At 43.3% G+C, this 14,699-nt stretch overlaps 1 protein-coding gene across 4 annotated transcripts in view; it reads right to left on the reverse strand.

Annotated features, from left to right (window-relative positions):
- The window catches only part of tenm1 (teneurin transmembrane protein 1), a 770,685-nt gene that overhangs the window by 459,416 nt on the left and 296,570 nt on the right, over positions 1-14,699 (reverse strand). For 3 of the 4 annotated variants that reach the window (XM_078211358.1, XM_078211357.1, XM_078211355.1), the window contains exon 4: positions 5,839-5,856. The exons of the other annotated variant lie outside the window; for it this stretch is intronic. In XM_078211358.1, coding sequence (XP_078067484.1) covers positions 5,839-5,856 — 18 coding nt within the window. The remainder of the gene's footprint in view (positions 1-5,838; positions 5,857-14,699) is intronic. 4 annotated transcript variants of the gene reach the window in all.

The following is a 14,699-nucleotide window of genomic DNA, read 5'->3' on the forward strand; positions in this document are numbered from 1 at the left end:
TCCTAAACAAGCCCAAAATATATAGCATTGGAGAACTAATCAAGGATGGGTGGAAGTACGAAGTAATCCCTGCAGGCCAACAAAGCATACAGTCCCTAACTATAACCCCAATCATTGACACACTTACCAGAATACCCAAACACAAGACATGGAGAAGGTGTGATCTTCTGCATGCACCAAGGAACTGTTCAGCTTTTCATCAGTTCTGCAAGGTTTGTGGCAAAATGGGTAATTGGCAGCAGCAGTGCATTAAAGCAATGATTATGCAGCTACAAAGAGTCAGACGGAATATACACAATGGGGTACCTTCAAGCAAGAAGAATAACCCATCTGTATCCCATCAGAAACATATACATAAAATAATGATGATAATAGAGAAGGAGTGGGAGATTAGGTACAAGCCAGGTAACTCGATGATCACATCGAATACACTCAACAGATTGCCTAACCCAGCAAAAACAGAAGATTTATCCTTAGACCTGTAAGGTGACTTAATTGACATTAAATTTAAAGATGCTTTCCAATTTGATCTCATACATTTCATGCAATGAAAATACCAGCAGCTACAAGAAGAAATGCTAAAGGAGTCTACATGACTGAAAGTGTGGAAAATCATTATCAAAGGATGGCGTGATTCAATTCAGTATGTCCACCCAAAGACCATTTTGGCCTCATCGGGACAAGTTAAGCAACTCCCAGGGAGTCATTTTTAAAGGCAGGCAGCTCATCATTCTGGAATCTTTACGACCTGATATTCTTCAACAATTTCATCATTCACACATGGGCATAGATTGGATGAGAAGACTTGTAAGATAGACAATTTATGAACAATGACATTGCAATCATCAAAAAGTGTGAGGCATCTCAAGAGCATGTGCCAAGTTGGGACAAAGCACCACTGGTTCCAGAAGAAGTCCCTACCCTTCCTTGGTCCAAATTTGTATCTGACCTGTTTCATGTCCATGGCACTGACTTCATCATCATCATTAACTACTTTACCAAGTACCCTAATATTCAACAATTGTGCAATACATCATGTACAATTGTCGTGTACACTGTAAGTGCTATTTTCAGTTTATTTGGTTTGCCTAGGGAGATCATTATGGATAATGGCCTCCAATTTACTGGAAAGCCATCTCAGGATGTGTGAAAAATGAATTATCAATCACACAACTTCCTCTCCTCATTACTCCAGATCTAACCGCCTGGGTGAAAGGATGATTCATACAGTGAAATCCTTAATTCTCAAATATAGACCTAACAATGTTAAATCTAGGAGCAACACCTTTAAGTGCAACATCACTGGCAGAACACATAGTTAGCAGCCCAGTGAGTACCAATTTATCTATTTTTACCCATTCCATTCTCTCAGAAACTGGAGAGCAACTTTTAAAACTGCAAGAGAAGATGACCAACATGCATGATAAAAATGCAGGTGTAGAATTGCCAAGTTTACAGTTGGGACAAGTTCACATTCAGGATCCCCCAGAAGATACATGTTAACTAGCCGAAGTGACAGGGATTTGTTCAGATCCAAGGTCCTGTGAAGCCATTACACACACAGGTGCAATAGTGATGCATAACCAAGGAGAAATCAGTTCCATTCCAGCCCCTCAACCATCATATCGTCCTATTGCATGGTGCAAGATTCCAGACTCAACCAGAAACAACATCTGAGAGTGACGGTCCCACAGATCACTGTGAGCAATTAAGGAAGCCTTTAGACAAGAATACCATTACCAGACCTGGACGTATCAACATATTACCTGTGCACTTTAGAGACTCATAGATTCAAAAGTTCCATACACTGATGTAATGATAATCAATCATGAACATGTTTTGAAAATAGTTATACCTCTTTGGAAGGGGAATGTATTTTTTTTAAAAATTGGATGTTGTAATATCTCTAAGGGATATCAGCATGACATCATTAGTAGGTAAACATGTCATGTGATCCAGTTTTAATTTCACTTTTGCTTTGAGCAGAGCACACACAGTTCAGATGCCTTCATGCTTTATAGTTATGCATAGGTGTTCTCATTTGCCTACTCTGAATAAATGAGCTACATCGTGTTTACCAAATCCCTTATGAGCGATTGATGCTTTGTATCTTATACAGTAAATAAACCCAAAGTATTATATCATTATAATAACATGGCACTTAAGTTCACCAATTTGGATGTTCTCAAGTCCTTGCTCTAACCCATTTACCCCCAGAGCCTCATCTGAGTGTTGTAATTCTTCCAAAAGTTTTTCCATTCTGCATATTGTTTTGAGCATACACAGATCACTCAACTTACTTTGCTCAGACATTTGGTCCACCTGCCCCTCCTCCCAAGCTTTGACTACCTGGTTGGACCCTGTCAGACACAGTCACCAGGTTTCGAATTATCTGTTTAATCCTTCCTTCCTGTTCTGTGTGAATTACAATGGGTAACTGATAAATCCCGACTGCTGCTTGCCTTCAAGCTCATAAGTGTTGTGAGCTGCCTTGGAGCAGTTCAACGCAGGAGGTACATCGATCAGTCCTGAGCCTTGGTTTGGGTAGACAGAAGCTCTTCCCCAACAATTTGCAAAGACGTCTCCCAACATGATAGAATTTCACATTTAGTTCGAAGTTGAGATGTGTGGACCAGTTTTTAAAACACATACTTAAAGGTAATTGTAAGGGTACAAAGGCAGAGTTGGGTAAAGTGAACTGGGAAGCTAGGTTAAACGGTAGGGCAGTACAGATGCAGTGGTGGACATTTAAGGAGATATTTAATAACTTTCAATAAAGATTTATCTCAACGAGAAAGAAAGACTTTTTGAGATGGAATTATCATTTGTGGCTAAATATAATTAAGGATAGTATAAAATTGGACAGCACAAGTTTGCAAAGATTAGTGGTATGTCTGAAGGTTGGATAGATTTTAAGAACCAGCAAAGAATGTCAAAAAAAATAAAGTTTCAAGGTTTTAGGTGTCCAGATCACCAACAACCTGTCCTGGTCCCCCCATGCCGACACTATAGTTAAGAAAGCCCACCAACGCCTCTACTTTCTCAGAAGACTAAGGAAAATTGGTATGTCAGCTACGACTCTCACCAACCTTTACAGATGCACCATAGAAAGCATTCTTTCTGGTTGTATCACAGCTTGGTATGGCTCCTGCTCTGCCCAAGACCGCAAGAAACTACAAAAAGTGGTGAATGAAACCCAATCCATCACGCAAACCAGCCTCCCATCCATTGACTCTGTACACTTCCCACTGCCTCGGCAAAGCAGCCAGCATATTTAAGAACCCCATGCACCCCAGATATTCTCTCTTCTACCTTCTTTTGTCAAGAAAATGTTACAAAAATCTGAGGTCACATACCAACCGACTCAAGAACAGCTTCTTCCCTGCTGCCATCAGACTTTTGAATGTACCTACCTTGCATTAAGATGATCTTTCTCGACACCCTAGCTATGACTGTAACACTACATTCTGCACTTTCTCGTTTCCTTTTCTATGAACGGCATGCTCTGTCTGTATAGCGCGCAAGAAACAATACTTTTCACTGTATACTAATTCATGTGACAATAATTAATCAAATCAAATCAAATCAAATAAGGTGCCATATCACATATTTCTACACATGGATAGCTGACAGGGAGCAAAAAGTAGGCAAAAAGTGATCTTTTTCAGGTTGGAAAGCTGTAACTAGTGGAGTGCTGGGGAGTCAACCACTTGTAATCTGTCAATGATTTGGCTGAAAGGACCAAGTGTATGGTAGCTAAATTGCTGATGACATCATGAAAGGTCGGAAAGTAAGTTGACAAGATGAGGAAAAATGTCTACAAAGTGATATAGATAGACTAAGTGAGTGGGAAAAAATGGCAGATGAAGTACAATGTGGTAAACTATGAATTTGTCCATGTTGGCAGGAAGAATAGAAGAGCAGTATACTATTTAAAAGGAAAAGATTCCAGAACTCGGTGGACCAGAGAGAACTGGTACATGAATCACAAAAGATTAGTATCCAGGTACAGCAAGTGACGATGAAGGCAAATTATGGCCAGAATTTTCCAGCCTCCCATTAGGCTGTTGCTCGGCAGTGTGGGGCGGTGTTCACTAGTGGCAGCACCTTCTGGTCCAACCACTGTCAGTGGGATTTCCTATTGTAGCTACCCACGCCGCTGGAAAACCTACTGCAGGCATTCACTTCTGACAAGACCAGAGAATCCACAACTAGCAAACAGCCGGAGAATTCCATTTTTGTTGGTGTTTATTGCAAGGGGAATGGAATATGAAAGTAGGGACGTTTTACAGTTGCCGTAGAGGGCATTGGTGAGGCCACATCTGGAATATTAAGTACAGTTTTCATCTCCTTACTTGAAAATGGTTGTAATTATGTTAGAAGACATCTCGGAAGGGCTCACTCAACTCATTCCTGCAATGAAGTGCTTATCTTATAAAGAGCGGTTGAGCAATTTGGGCCTGTACCCATTGGAGTTCGGAAGAAACAGAAATGATCTGATTGAAACATAAGATTCTAAGCCAACTTGGCAGGATTAGAGATTAAATGGGAGGATGTTTCATCTTGTGGGGGAGATGAAAACTGGGGGTTCAGTTCAAAAATAAGAGATCTCCCTTTCAGGACAGTGTTAAAGGGAAATGCTTTCTCTCAGACTGTCGTTAGTCTATGGAATTCTCTTCCACAGAAAGTAGTGGAGGCTGGGTCATTTAATTTATTCAAGGCTGAGTTAGAAAGATTTTTGTCGGACGAGAGTGCCATAGGTCATGGGGGCAGATGGAAAAGTGGAATTGAGCTACAATCAGATTGGCCATGATCTTATTAAATGATGGAACAGGCTCAAAGACCAAATAGCCTACTCCTGCTCCTAAGTCTGGTCCTAACATAGCATGGAATAAATTTAAAATCCAGACCAGTCAGGTGAGGGACTGATCTATAATTTGATGATAGTGTTTTTGTGGCAATTGGAACCTTGCAAACGAAATTCCAGGATTCCACTGATTACCAATTGGAGAAAAGAATTTAGCTTCATTCACGGGGAAAGCTGAAAATTTATGTGTCTATCAGATCATTTCCCCTTGTAATCAGTCTCTAGGTGGCTTGGATGAACAGGAGGTGGCGTAGATGAACAGGTACAAGGTGAGAGGATAAGGCAAAAACAAAACAAAATATGTACAGAGAGAAAGGGAGAGAATATATATGGACAAAACTTAGAAAGCAGATGAATGCAGAAACACAGGGTGGGATTTTCCTGCTATTCCCGCTGGCAGGATCTTCTGGTCCCACCATCGGCAGGCCTCTGCCACAGGTTACATGGTGTCAGAGGTGTGGACGATGGGGAGCCCCGTTGACAGCCGCAGGACTGGAAGTTCCCGCTGCTGGCCAATGGTGGGCTGCCTCCGCCGCAAAACACGCCATGGGGGGTGGTGTGGTGAAAATCCCACCCATTGGAAGGGGAAGACATAGGCAGAACTGTTTTGAGAGAAGGTAAAATATGCAGGAAAGAAAGGAGACAAAGAGAAGGGGAGAAGAAAGCAAAAGTATGAAATGCATACAGATGAAGAAAATAGAAAGGGAAGAACATGGAAAATAAGCCAGCTTTGTCTGCATTAGACCAAAGTAGGAAATTCGAGGAAAATTAAGGTAAATTTTATTTTTGGTTGTGACCAATGCCATGAAAGATTAGGTCATGCATTAAAGTATACAGTAATTCAATTACTTGGATTTTAACAAGGTTCTCCCTTTTCACTCATTTTTACTCATTAAAATGATGCTTTGATAAATATTTTGAAAATGAATAATTTGAACTGCTGCCAGAAATTCATTAGCTCCATCTGAAACCGCAGCAGACAACTGAAGCTCAGCAAAGAAAACATTGCAGCTTCTTTGAAAGTTGAGTGAGAGGAGACATTACACAGTGTAGCACTAAATCATGGAGACTGGAAAGTTCCAGGCTGAATCCACATGCTGGCATTTGTTCATTCATCAGGTCGTTCTCTGCCAACCTCTGCTGCCTAAGCGATGCCCACAGCCATATGCCCTTCTCAATAGCCCAACCAGCCAACAATCTCAAATGCAGGGCTCTCAACTTTAGCAATGGCAACTCTGTCCCACTGGTTGAACAGTGGAGCATTATTCTCAAGTTTGTTGACCAAGGCACTCATTAGTCCTCATGGCTCTCCATTGTGTAAATGGCAGCTGTACCCAGACACTACAGGCCTGATTTTACCATCGGCGTTGCATCCGTTTTCAGGCGCGAAAACTTGGTAAAGTCGGGTGTGAGGTGAGTAGCACGATCCGTGCCTGCCTCTGCACCGGTTCCCCCTTTACCAAGGCCTGAAAATGGCCGCGATTGAAACCGTGCCCAAAATGGGCGCAACAGCCATTTAAATACATTTGCATGTATTTAAACTGACTTAAAGAACTGCATACCGAACAATACCGGCAGTTCCCCCTTTACCACAGCATTCGCCCATCTGGAATCGGCGTGAAACAAAAATGATCCACATAAGTCCGATTCGGGGGCTCCATTTGTGAGGGACAGTGAGGATGTACGTGTTGAGCGTCCACCGACTCTCTGCTTGAGATCGATGGGGGGAGGGTGTGGGAAGGTGGATCCACTGCCACTCTGCCCGAGATCGGTGGCGGGGCGGCGGGGGGGGGGTGCCCACAATCAGTCTGGGTGGCGGGGGTGTGGGGGGAAATAAGGGGATCAGTAATGTTGTAGGGCTGGAGCAATGTCCGTGGGGGCTCGGGGGGGCATTATCTAGCCCGGGAGGGATGTAGCAGGAGAGTAGCATTCTATCATTTTTTTTCTGCGCATGCACGGTTCGAGGCACTGATTGGGGCTGCAGGGTTTGGGTGTGTTAAGTTTCGCCCACAGGCATGTACAGCGCAATTCAGAATCACTGATATTTTTGCAGGCAGAGTGCGCATGGGGGCGCCTGAGAACGGGTCTAAAAGTCAGATCTGAAACACTCCCAGTTTCAAGTCCGCCCAGCGTTTAGAATGAATATGGTAAAATAGGGCCCTGAGTGTTCCCATGCTTGCTGAATAAATTTAATACTGCCCCTCTGAGGTTTGATATTGAGTTTAGGTGGCACAGTGGTTAGCACTGATGCCTCACAGTGTCAGGGACCTGGGTTCAATTCTGGCCTCGGGTGACTGTGAGGAGTTTACACATTCTCTCTGTGACTGTGTGGATTACCTTCGGGTGCTCCGGTTTCCTCCCACTGTCCAGAGGTGTGCAGGCTAGGTTGATTGGCCACGCTAAATTGACCCTTCATGTCAGGGGGTTTAGCAGGGTAAATATGTGGGATTATGGGGATAGGGCCTGGGTGGGATTGTTGTCGGTGCAGGTCTGAAGGGCCTCATGGCCTCATTCCGTATTGTAAGGATTCTAAGATCCAAGAGCTCATTAGTCATCTAATTGATCTAACTGGAGGCATGCAGGTTTCTGGCTCCAACTCTCCCTTTGAAAATCATTCCTGTGAAACCTTCAACACCGCAAACTGCCGGCTCCAAGTGGAGAGGATCTTCAAGAAGATCACGCATATCGACACAGACATCAAATTTCTACAAAGATGCAAGAAAGCAGACAAGATACCGAAAGGACTACGGATCACGAACCCACTCAGGTCAACCTATAACACAGACTATGCTGAGAGACTTTGCCGTCGCACCTCTCTCACACTCCTCAACCACCTCATACACCAGCTCTACAGCAACCTGGAAACCAAGATAGAGTCCATATTCTCAACCTGCGCTCTGGACACAGACCAGCTGCGAAAACACCTTCTAGGCACATGATTTTAATTGCGAGCCTGGACCCATGCTTGCCCCCATGGACAATTGAAAATTCAACTCATTAAATTGCATCTCTCTCCACAGATGCTGCCATAACTGCTGAGTATTTCTGGCATTTGCTATTTTTATTTCATATTCCCATCGTCCATAGTTTATTGCTTCTGGACCAGTATGTTTCTTCTCTGAATCTTGAAATGTAAGCATCAACGCATCAAACTCTCTTTTCAAGCACACCGGGGACATGTTTCAAAACCTGTAATGGAGTATGTAGTACCTAGCCACTTTTAGGGGCCATGCGTTGGAAGGGTCATGTGACCCGATTGCCCATTGGGGAACAACTTCTTCCCTGCTGCCATCAGAATTTTGAATGGTCCTTTCATATATTAAGCTGATCTTCCTCTTCTCCCTACCTGTAACTGCAACACTATATTCTGCACCCTATCCTTTCCTTTTCCCCTATGTACTCTATGAATGATATGCTTTGCCTGTATAGCATGCAAGAAACAATGTTTTTCGCTGTACCCCATTACATGTGACAATAATAAATCAAATCAATCAAATCAAACAATGGGGTCCTTGTGGTTGAGTACGGGCTTTTGCAGCCAGAGTGGTCCTGGTGCTGTGGAATGAAGACATCTATTACAGTGCTCTGTCAATACTAATCAACCCATTGTTTGTTTTGTTAACTGGTGGTCGTCAATCATTGCATTAATTACATTGGCAAAAAATAAAACAACAACAACTGAGTTTGCAGTGGAAAAATTGAACGTTAATTTGCAAGAGTTACAGAACAAGCCCAAGCAAGTCCAACCTGCAAAAAGAAAAAGAAATAACCATGTCTTTCTTTGGAAAATTAGAACCTTTCGATGCTCGTGCAACAGATTAGGTAGAGTATGTGGAGCATTTGAAATATTTTTTCTGTGCTAATGAAATAGAGGGGGAGGATAAGAGGAAGGTTATATTGCTGACTGCATGTGGGACCAGAGGTTTCACTGATCCGGAGTTTAACGTCCCTGGATGCTCTCAACATGAAAACATTTGTAGACCTCGTTGAACTAGTAAAGGGACATTACCACCCTAAGACCTAAAAATATTACAAAGGTACAAATTTAATTCTACGGGGAGAGCCCGTAGAGTTAAATCGCGGAGCATAATTGGGCAGTGTTAAATGACATGTTAAGGGACTGATTGGTATGTGGGGCAGTGATACAGAGGAAATTGTTAGCCAACTCAGTGTTAACCATAAAAAGGGCTCTGAAAATGGCTTTAGCAATGGGTTATGCTGAGAAGAGTGCTCAGGATCTGCAAAATGCACAGCATGATGAGGTGCACCAGTTAGGGTGGAAAACTGTGAGCAACAAAAGTGCCTGGAATGAAGATGCTGGTTTAAGCAGAGATTTAGATGGAGGAACGGAAAGAGAAAAAAAAAAGACAATTTGAGCAACAGCCTAGGAATAATAGAGAGCTATCACTCCCTGGAAACGTGCAGATTTGGGGACGCAGGGTCTGATTTTACCATCGCGTTGCGCCCGTTTTTGAGTGTGAAAACTTGGTAAAGTCGGGCGTGAAGTGAGTAGCGCGATCCACACTCTCCACCGCGCCGGTTCCCCCCTTTACCAAGGCCTGAAAATGGCTGCGATCGGGACCGTGCCCAAAATGGGCGTGACGGCCATTTAAATACATTTGCGTGCATTTCAATTGAATTAATGGGCTGCATGCCCAACTTTACCAGCACTTCCCCCTTTGCCAACGCGTTCGCCCATCCGGAATCGGCGCAAAACAGACATGCTCCATATAAGTACAATTCGGGTGCTCCATCAGTGAGGGTTAGTGAGGAGGTAAATGCCTAGCATCCCAAGGTTCTCTGTTTGAGATCGGTGGGGGGAAAGTTGGGGGGGGGGCGGTGGGTCTTCTGCCATTCTGCTTGAGATCAGTGGGGTGAAAGGGGGAGCTGCCACTCTACCTGTGATCAGTGAGAGGGGAAGGGGGGGTCCGCTACCACTCTGCCTGAGATCAGTGGAGAGGGAGGGGGGTCCGCTGTCACTCTGCCTGAGATCAGTGGAGGGGGTGGGGGGTCCGCTGCCATGTTGCCTGAGATGATCAGTGTGGTTGAAATGAGGTCTGCTGCCACTCTGCCTGAGATCAGTGGTGGGGAAAGGGGGGGGATAAGAGGGTCAGTAATTTTGGGGGTGTGGGGCAATATCTGTGGGGGCCGGGGGAGGCATTATCCAGCCCGGGAGGGATGTGACAGGGGAGCAGCATTCCATCATTCTTTTTCTGCGCATGCGCAGTTGGAGGCGCCAATCGGAGCCTCAGGCTTTCGGGCGCAATAAGCCCCGCCCACAGGCTTGTGCAGTGCGATTCAGACTCGCTGATATTTTTTCAGGCAGAGTGGCAGCGGACCCCCTTTCACCCCCACAGATCTGAGGCACAGTGGCCGCAGACTCACCTTCTCCCCCAAATAAATGATCAATGCCCATTCAAACCAGACAAGATAGTTCGTATCTGTGGGAACAATCAGCTAACAGTAAACTAGTCTGTGAAACTGGATACATACCCCAGCTCCAAAATAGAGGATCTGTATGTGAAGTTTGCTGGTGGCCTGACATATAACAAGCTGGACATGAACCATGCTTACCAGCAGTTAAAACTTGACGATACATCAAGAGGATATGTCACCATAAATACTCATATAGGGTTGTACCAATATACACATTTACCATTTGTGGTGTCATTGGTTTGCGCCATGGAGACTTTGATACAAGGTTTGCCTAAAGTTGTTATTTATTTGGATGGCATTTTAATTACATGATCCACCGAGGAGGAACATTTGGCTAATTTGGACAAAGTTTTGAAGCGCTTTCTGGAGGCAAGAGTGTGTCTAAAGAGAGAAAAAGTGAACTTCGAAGGTGAAGGAGGTGGCTTCGTTGGGTTATCGAGTTAATGCACAGGGGTACACCCCATCGAGGAAAATGTGAAAGCGACTTAAGGAGGCACCGGCTCCTAGGAGCACCTTAGAACTTAAATCCTTCCATGGAATGGTTAATTATTATGGAAGGTTCCTCCCAAATCTGTCCACCTTACTAGCACCATTGCACATGCTGTTAAAGCACTAGAAACAGTGTTGGAAAGCACCACAAAAATAAACTTTCAATCAAGTGAAGCATGGCACTCCATTCATCAGGCTTATTAGTGCATTTTGACTCCTCTAAGAAGATTGTGCTTAATTGTGATGCATCACCATATGGGGCTGGGGCTGTTCTGTCCCATAGAATGCAATACTGATGGATTTGGGAGGAACCATCCATAAAAATTGACATTCCAAAGAAAGATCTAAGCTCCAGGATGTTCTTAGGGGCCTGTGTCTCCTTAATCGCCCTCACTTTGGATGATGGGTGCAAAAGACCCATTGGATACGCATCAAAAACCATAACAGGCGTGAAACATGAGTATTCCCAGGTAGAAAAAGGCCGAGTCATTATCTACAGCATCAAGAGGTTTCATCAATACATATGTGGGCACTATTTTATGATCATCACACACCACAAGCCACTTTCTGGGTTTTCAAGGAAGACCAATCAATTCTGCTACGATACAACAATGGGCCTTATTCTGGTTGACCTATTCTATATCTTCCAGCTACAGGTCTGGGGTATACATAGCTAATGCTATGCCTTAAATCATCTCCCGTTGCTGGAGACAGCACTACCCCCTCTAGTACAGAATGCCCCAAAGCTTTGTGGTCACTTTGCCGAAGACTGCACAACAAATTAGTATTGGACAAATAGACGCTCAATGTTCTCGAAGATTAAACATGTGATAAAGCATGGATGGCAGAATGAGAGTGCTTCGGAAATGAAAGCCATAACTTCATATACCACAGTGGAGAAACTGCACCAATGTATCTCCACCATGGCATACCAGAACTACTTGTCTTGAACAGCGGAATGGCATTCACAAGTGCCAAATCCCAGAAGCTCATAACATGCAATGGAATCAAGCATATACGAACTGCACCGTATCATCCCTCATCAAATGGACTGGCTGAACACACAGATCAGACCTTCAAGGTTGGAATGAAGAAACAGACACCTGTGTCACAAGATACCAAGATGGCACGGTTTCTGTCAGCCTATAGAACCACCTTGCACCACTAGCTCCAGCTGAGTTGCTCATCAGTCAATGTTTTGAGAACCAGATTAGTCCTGGTCGTTCTAAATTTGGTGGGGAGGATGGAGACAAGGCAGAGTTGTCAGAAAAGGAAGCATGATTCATCAAAAGTCAAGAGAGCATGAAATTGATGATCTGGGTTTTGTCAAGAATTTTGGCAGAGGACCAAGTTGAGTCTCTTGAGTTATGGTGACCAGGACAGGGTCACTGTTCTATGCAGTGAAGGTGCAGGATAGATCTTTGAAGAAACACATAGATCACTTTGAGGAGATGGAAGTTGATCCATGAGCCAGCGTCACAGCCAGATACATTGTACCACCAAATATTGTTGTTGTTTGTCCAAGGAGTGAAGTGGTTGAACAGCCAGTAGTAGGACAAACTGCTGCTCCCAATGGAACTGAGGAAATAGCGGGGAGTGATGGATTGATACCCAGAAAGAATCCTAATGAAGCCAGTCCCACCAAAACTACCTCTAGAGTTGAACCCCAACCAGTTGAGCTACATCACTACCAGAGAAAGAGGAAGTCCCCTGGCAGACTGAGTTTCAAATAGACTGTGTTCAAACTGATTCTTAGTCTTAATGTTTTGGAAATTGTACAAGTTATTAATGTAAGTGATAATAAGGGAAATAAAGGGGGAGGGATGTAGTAGTTAGCTACTTTTAGTGGTGTGCGTCAGAAGGGTCATGTAACCTGACCATCCAATGGGGAATGAGTGCGGTGTCCTTAAGGCTGAGTATGGGCTTTTGCAGCCCGAGTTATTGTGGTGCTGTGGAATGAAGATGTTTATAATAATGTTCTGTAAACAGTGTAAGTAACAATAAATACATTGTTGTTCATTTGCAAACTGGTGGTCACCAATCATTGCATTTATTACATGGTAGCTTCTTAATTTTTAATGTCACTTCTATTTTTCCAGAACAAATACATTTGAAGGATACTGGTATTTGAGAGTCAGAGGAGTGTACCATTTTACGGACTGAGATCCATTTGGTTGGAAGAGTTGATGGGCGGTGATAAATTGGATGCATTGTATTTACACTTGCAACTCATGTTCAAAATTCCACAAGCTTTGCAATTGGAGCGCACGCAGATTACAGATACAAAATGAAGAGGAAACTTCAGTCCACAACTTGGTTTGAGTTTTTTATGCACAACATAATCATAAAGAAACTTGCATTTCTGTAGTGTCTTTATCATTAATAGCTTGCTGGCATTTGCTATTTAAGCTCAACAATGACAAATTGCTTGGACAAAGTATTGGGGGCATGAATGGAGCCTTCAAGAGAGATGCAAGAGAGAATAGAATAGAATAGAATCCCTATAGTGCAGAAGGAGGCCATTCAGCCTGCACTGACAACAATCCCACCTAATTATTTCACATGTTCGAGCAAATGCAAAATAAGAACTGTAGAATCACAGGTTAACAAAAGCCAGAATTTCCTTCTCATTTATAAAGAAAAACATAGAGGAAAATCTATTGACCTGGCTGTTTAAAAAATGTTCCACTGGTTTAATTACAATGTCTGCTACACTAATAAGTCTCTAGCTGCTATGTAAACCACTGTGCAATAAACAAACTGTCTTCTCACTTTCTCCGGGGAATCGGGCAGTGTCATTCTGCTTTGTGAACATCAAAGTCAGCTCTGTTACCCTTTCATGAATGTCACTGCGACACTCCTGCCTCACGTTAACATTCTCCTTGCAGCAGCTAGTCTCAGCAGCACAATTGTAATCACATGTGCCACCTACTCATTTTGTAATACTTTCATAATGTACTTAACAGATATTATAAAATGCAACAAAGACCAACCAGGAGGCAATTACACATTGCAGTTCAATTCCAGATTTCTGCTGACACCTATAAGCCAAAGTGATAATCTCATCACGAGGTAATTAGAGTGTGGAGCCTTTTGGCCAGTGTAAGTGCATCCAGTTAGAAAAAGGCACAGTCTCGTCCTCTTCAACTCAGCGGGGGGTACCCTTGTAAATTGCAAGATTTTTGCCTCCTACCTGATGTGAAAGAACAGTGCACTCTGCCCAAGGTACTTCCTGAAATTGACCCTAATTTCAGAGGTCCTTTGCTGTATCACTGAGTTTGATTATTTCATATCTAGTACCCTTTGTCATCTGAATAGTGACTAGCTTACATATGCACATTATTATCAATGATCCCCCCTCTGAGCTGCACAGCACTGCAACTGGAAATTTTCTGCACCGCCACACACACAAATTACCACGTGTGCGAAACAGTCCAGAAAAAAAATAAAGGACCCAAGCACTCAAACAAGCCAACCACTTACTACAAAATAAATTGGGGAGGGTCTGCTGACCACAAAGACTTTTCATCGTACATTTAGACATCACAAAGTAAACAAAATCTGAATAAATCAAATTTATGTGAGATATAAAAATGTTATAAAATGTAATAAAAGAACAGAAGCAGAATGATGAAGGGACTGGTTAGTTGGAGTGTGGTACAGAATAATATCAATAGCACGGGTTCAATCCCTGTTCCGGGTGAGGTAGAATTCAAATATAGGTAGTTTTTGGAGCCTACCTTCTCACCTTGCTCTATATTGATATGAGCAATCCTCAGTGGACACCCAAGACCATTCAATGCAGCTGCCAAGATATCACACTATCTCGGATCCTCCTTGCCCCTTGGATCATGGAAAAGCATCTGAGAGAGTTGGGGCAGCAGCATGCATCCTTTTGCCACTGTAA

The sequence above is a fragment of the Mustelus asterias genome, chromosome 4 (genome assembly GCF_964213995.1).
Source record: "Mustelus asterias chromosome 4, sMusAst1.hap1.1, whole genome shotgun sequence".
Lineage (NCBI taxonomy): Eukaryota > Metazoa > Chordata > Chondrichthyes > Carcharhiniformes > Triakidae > Mustelus > Mustelus asterias.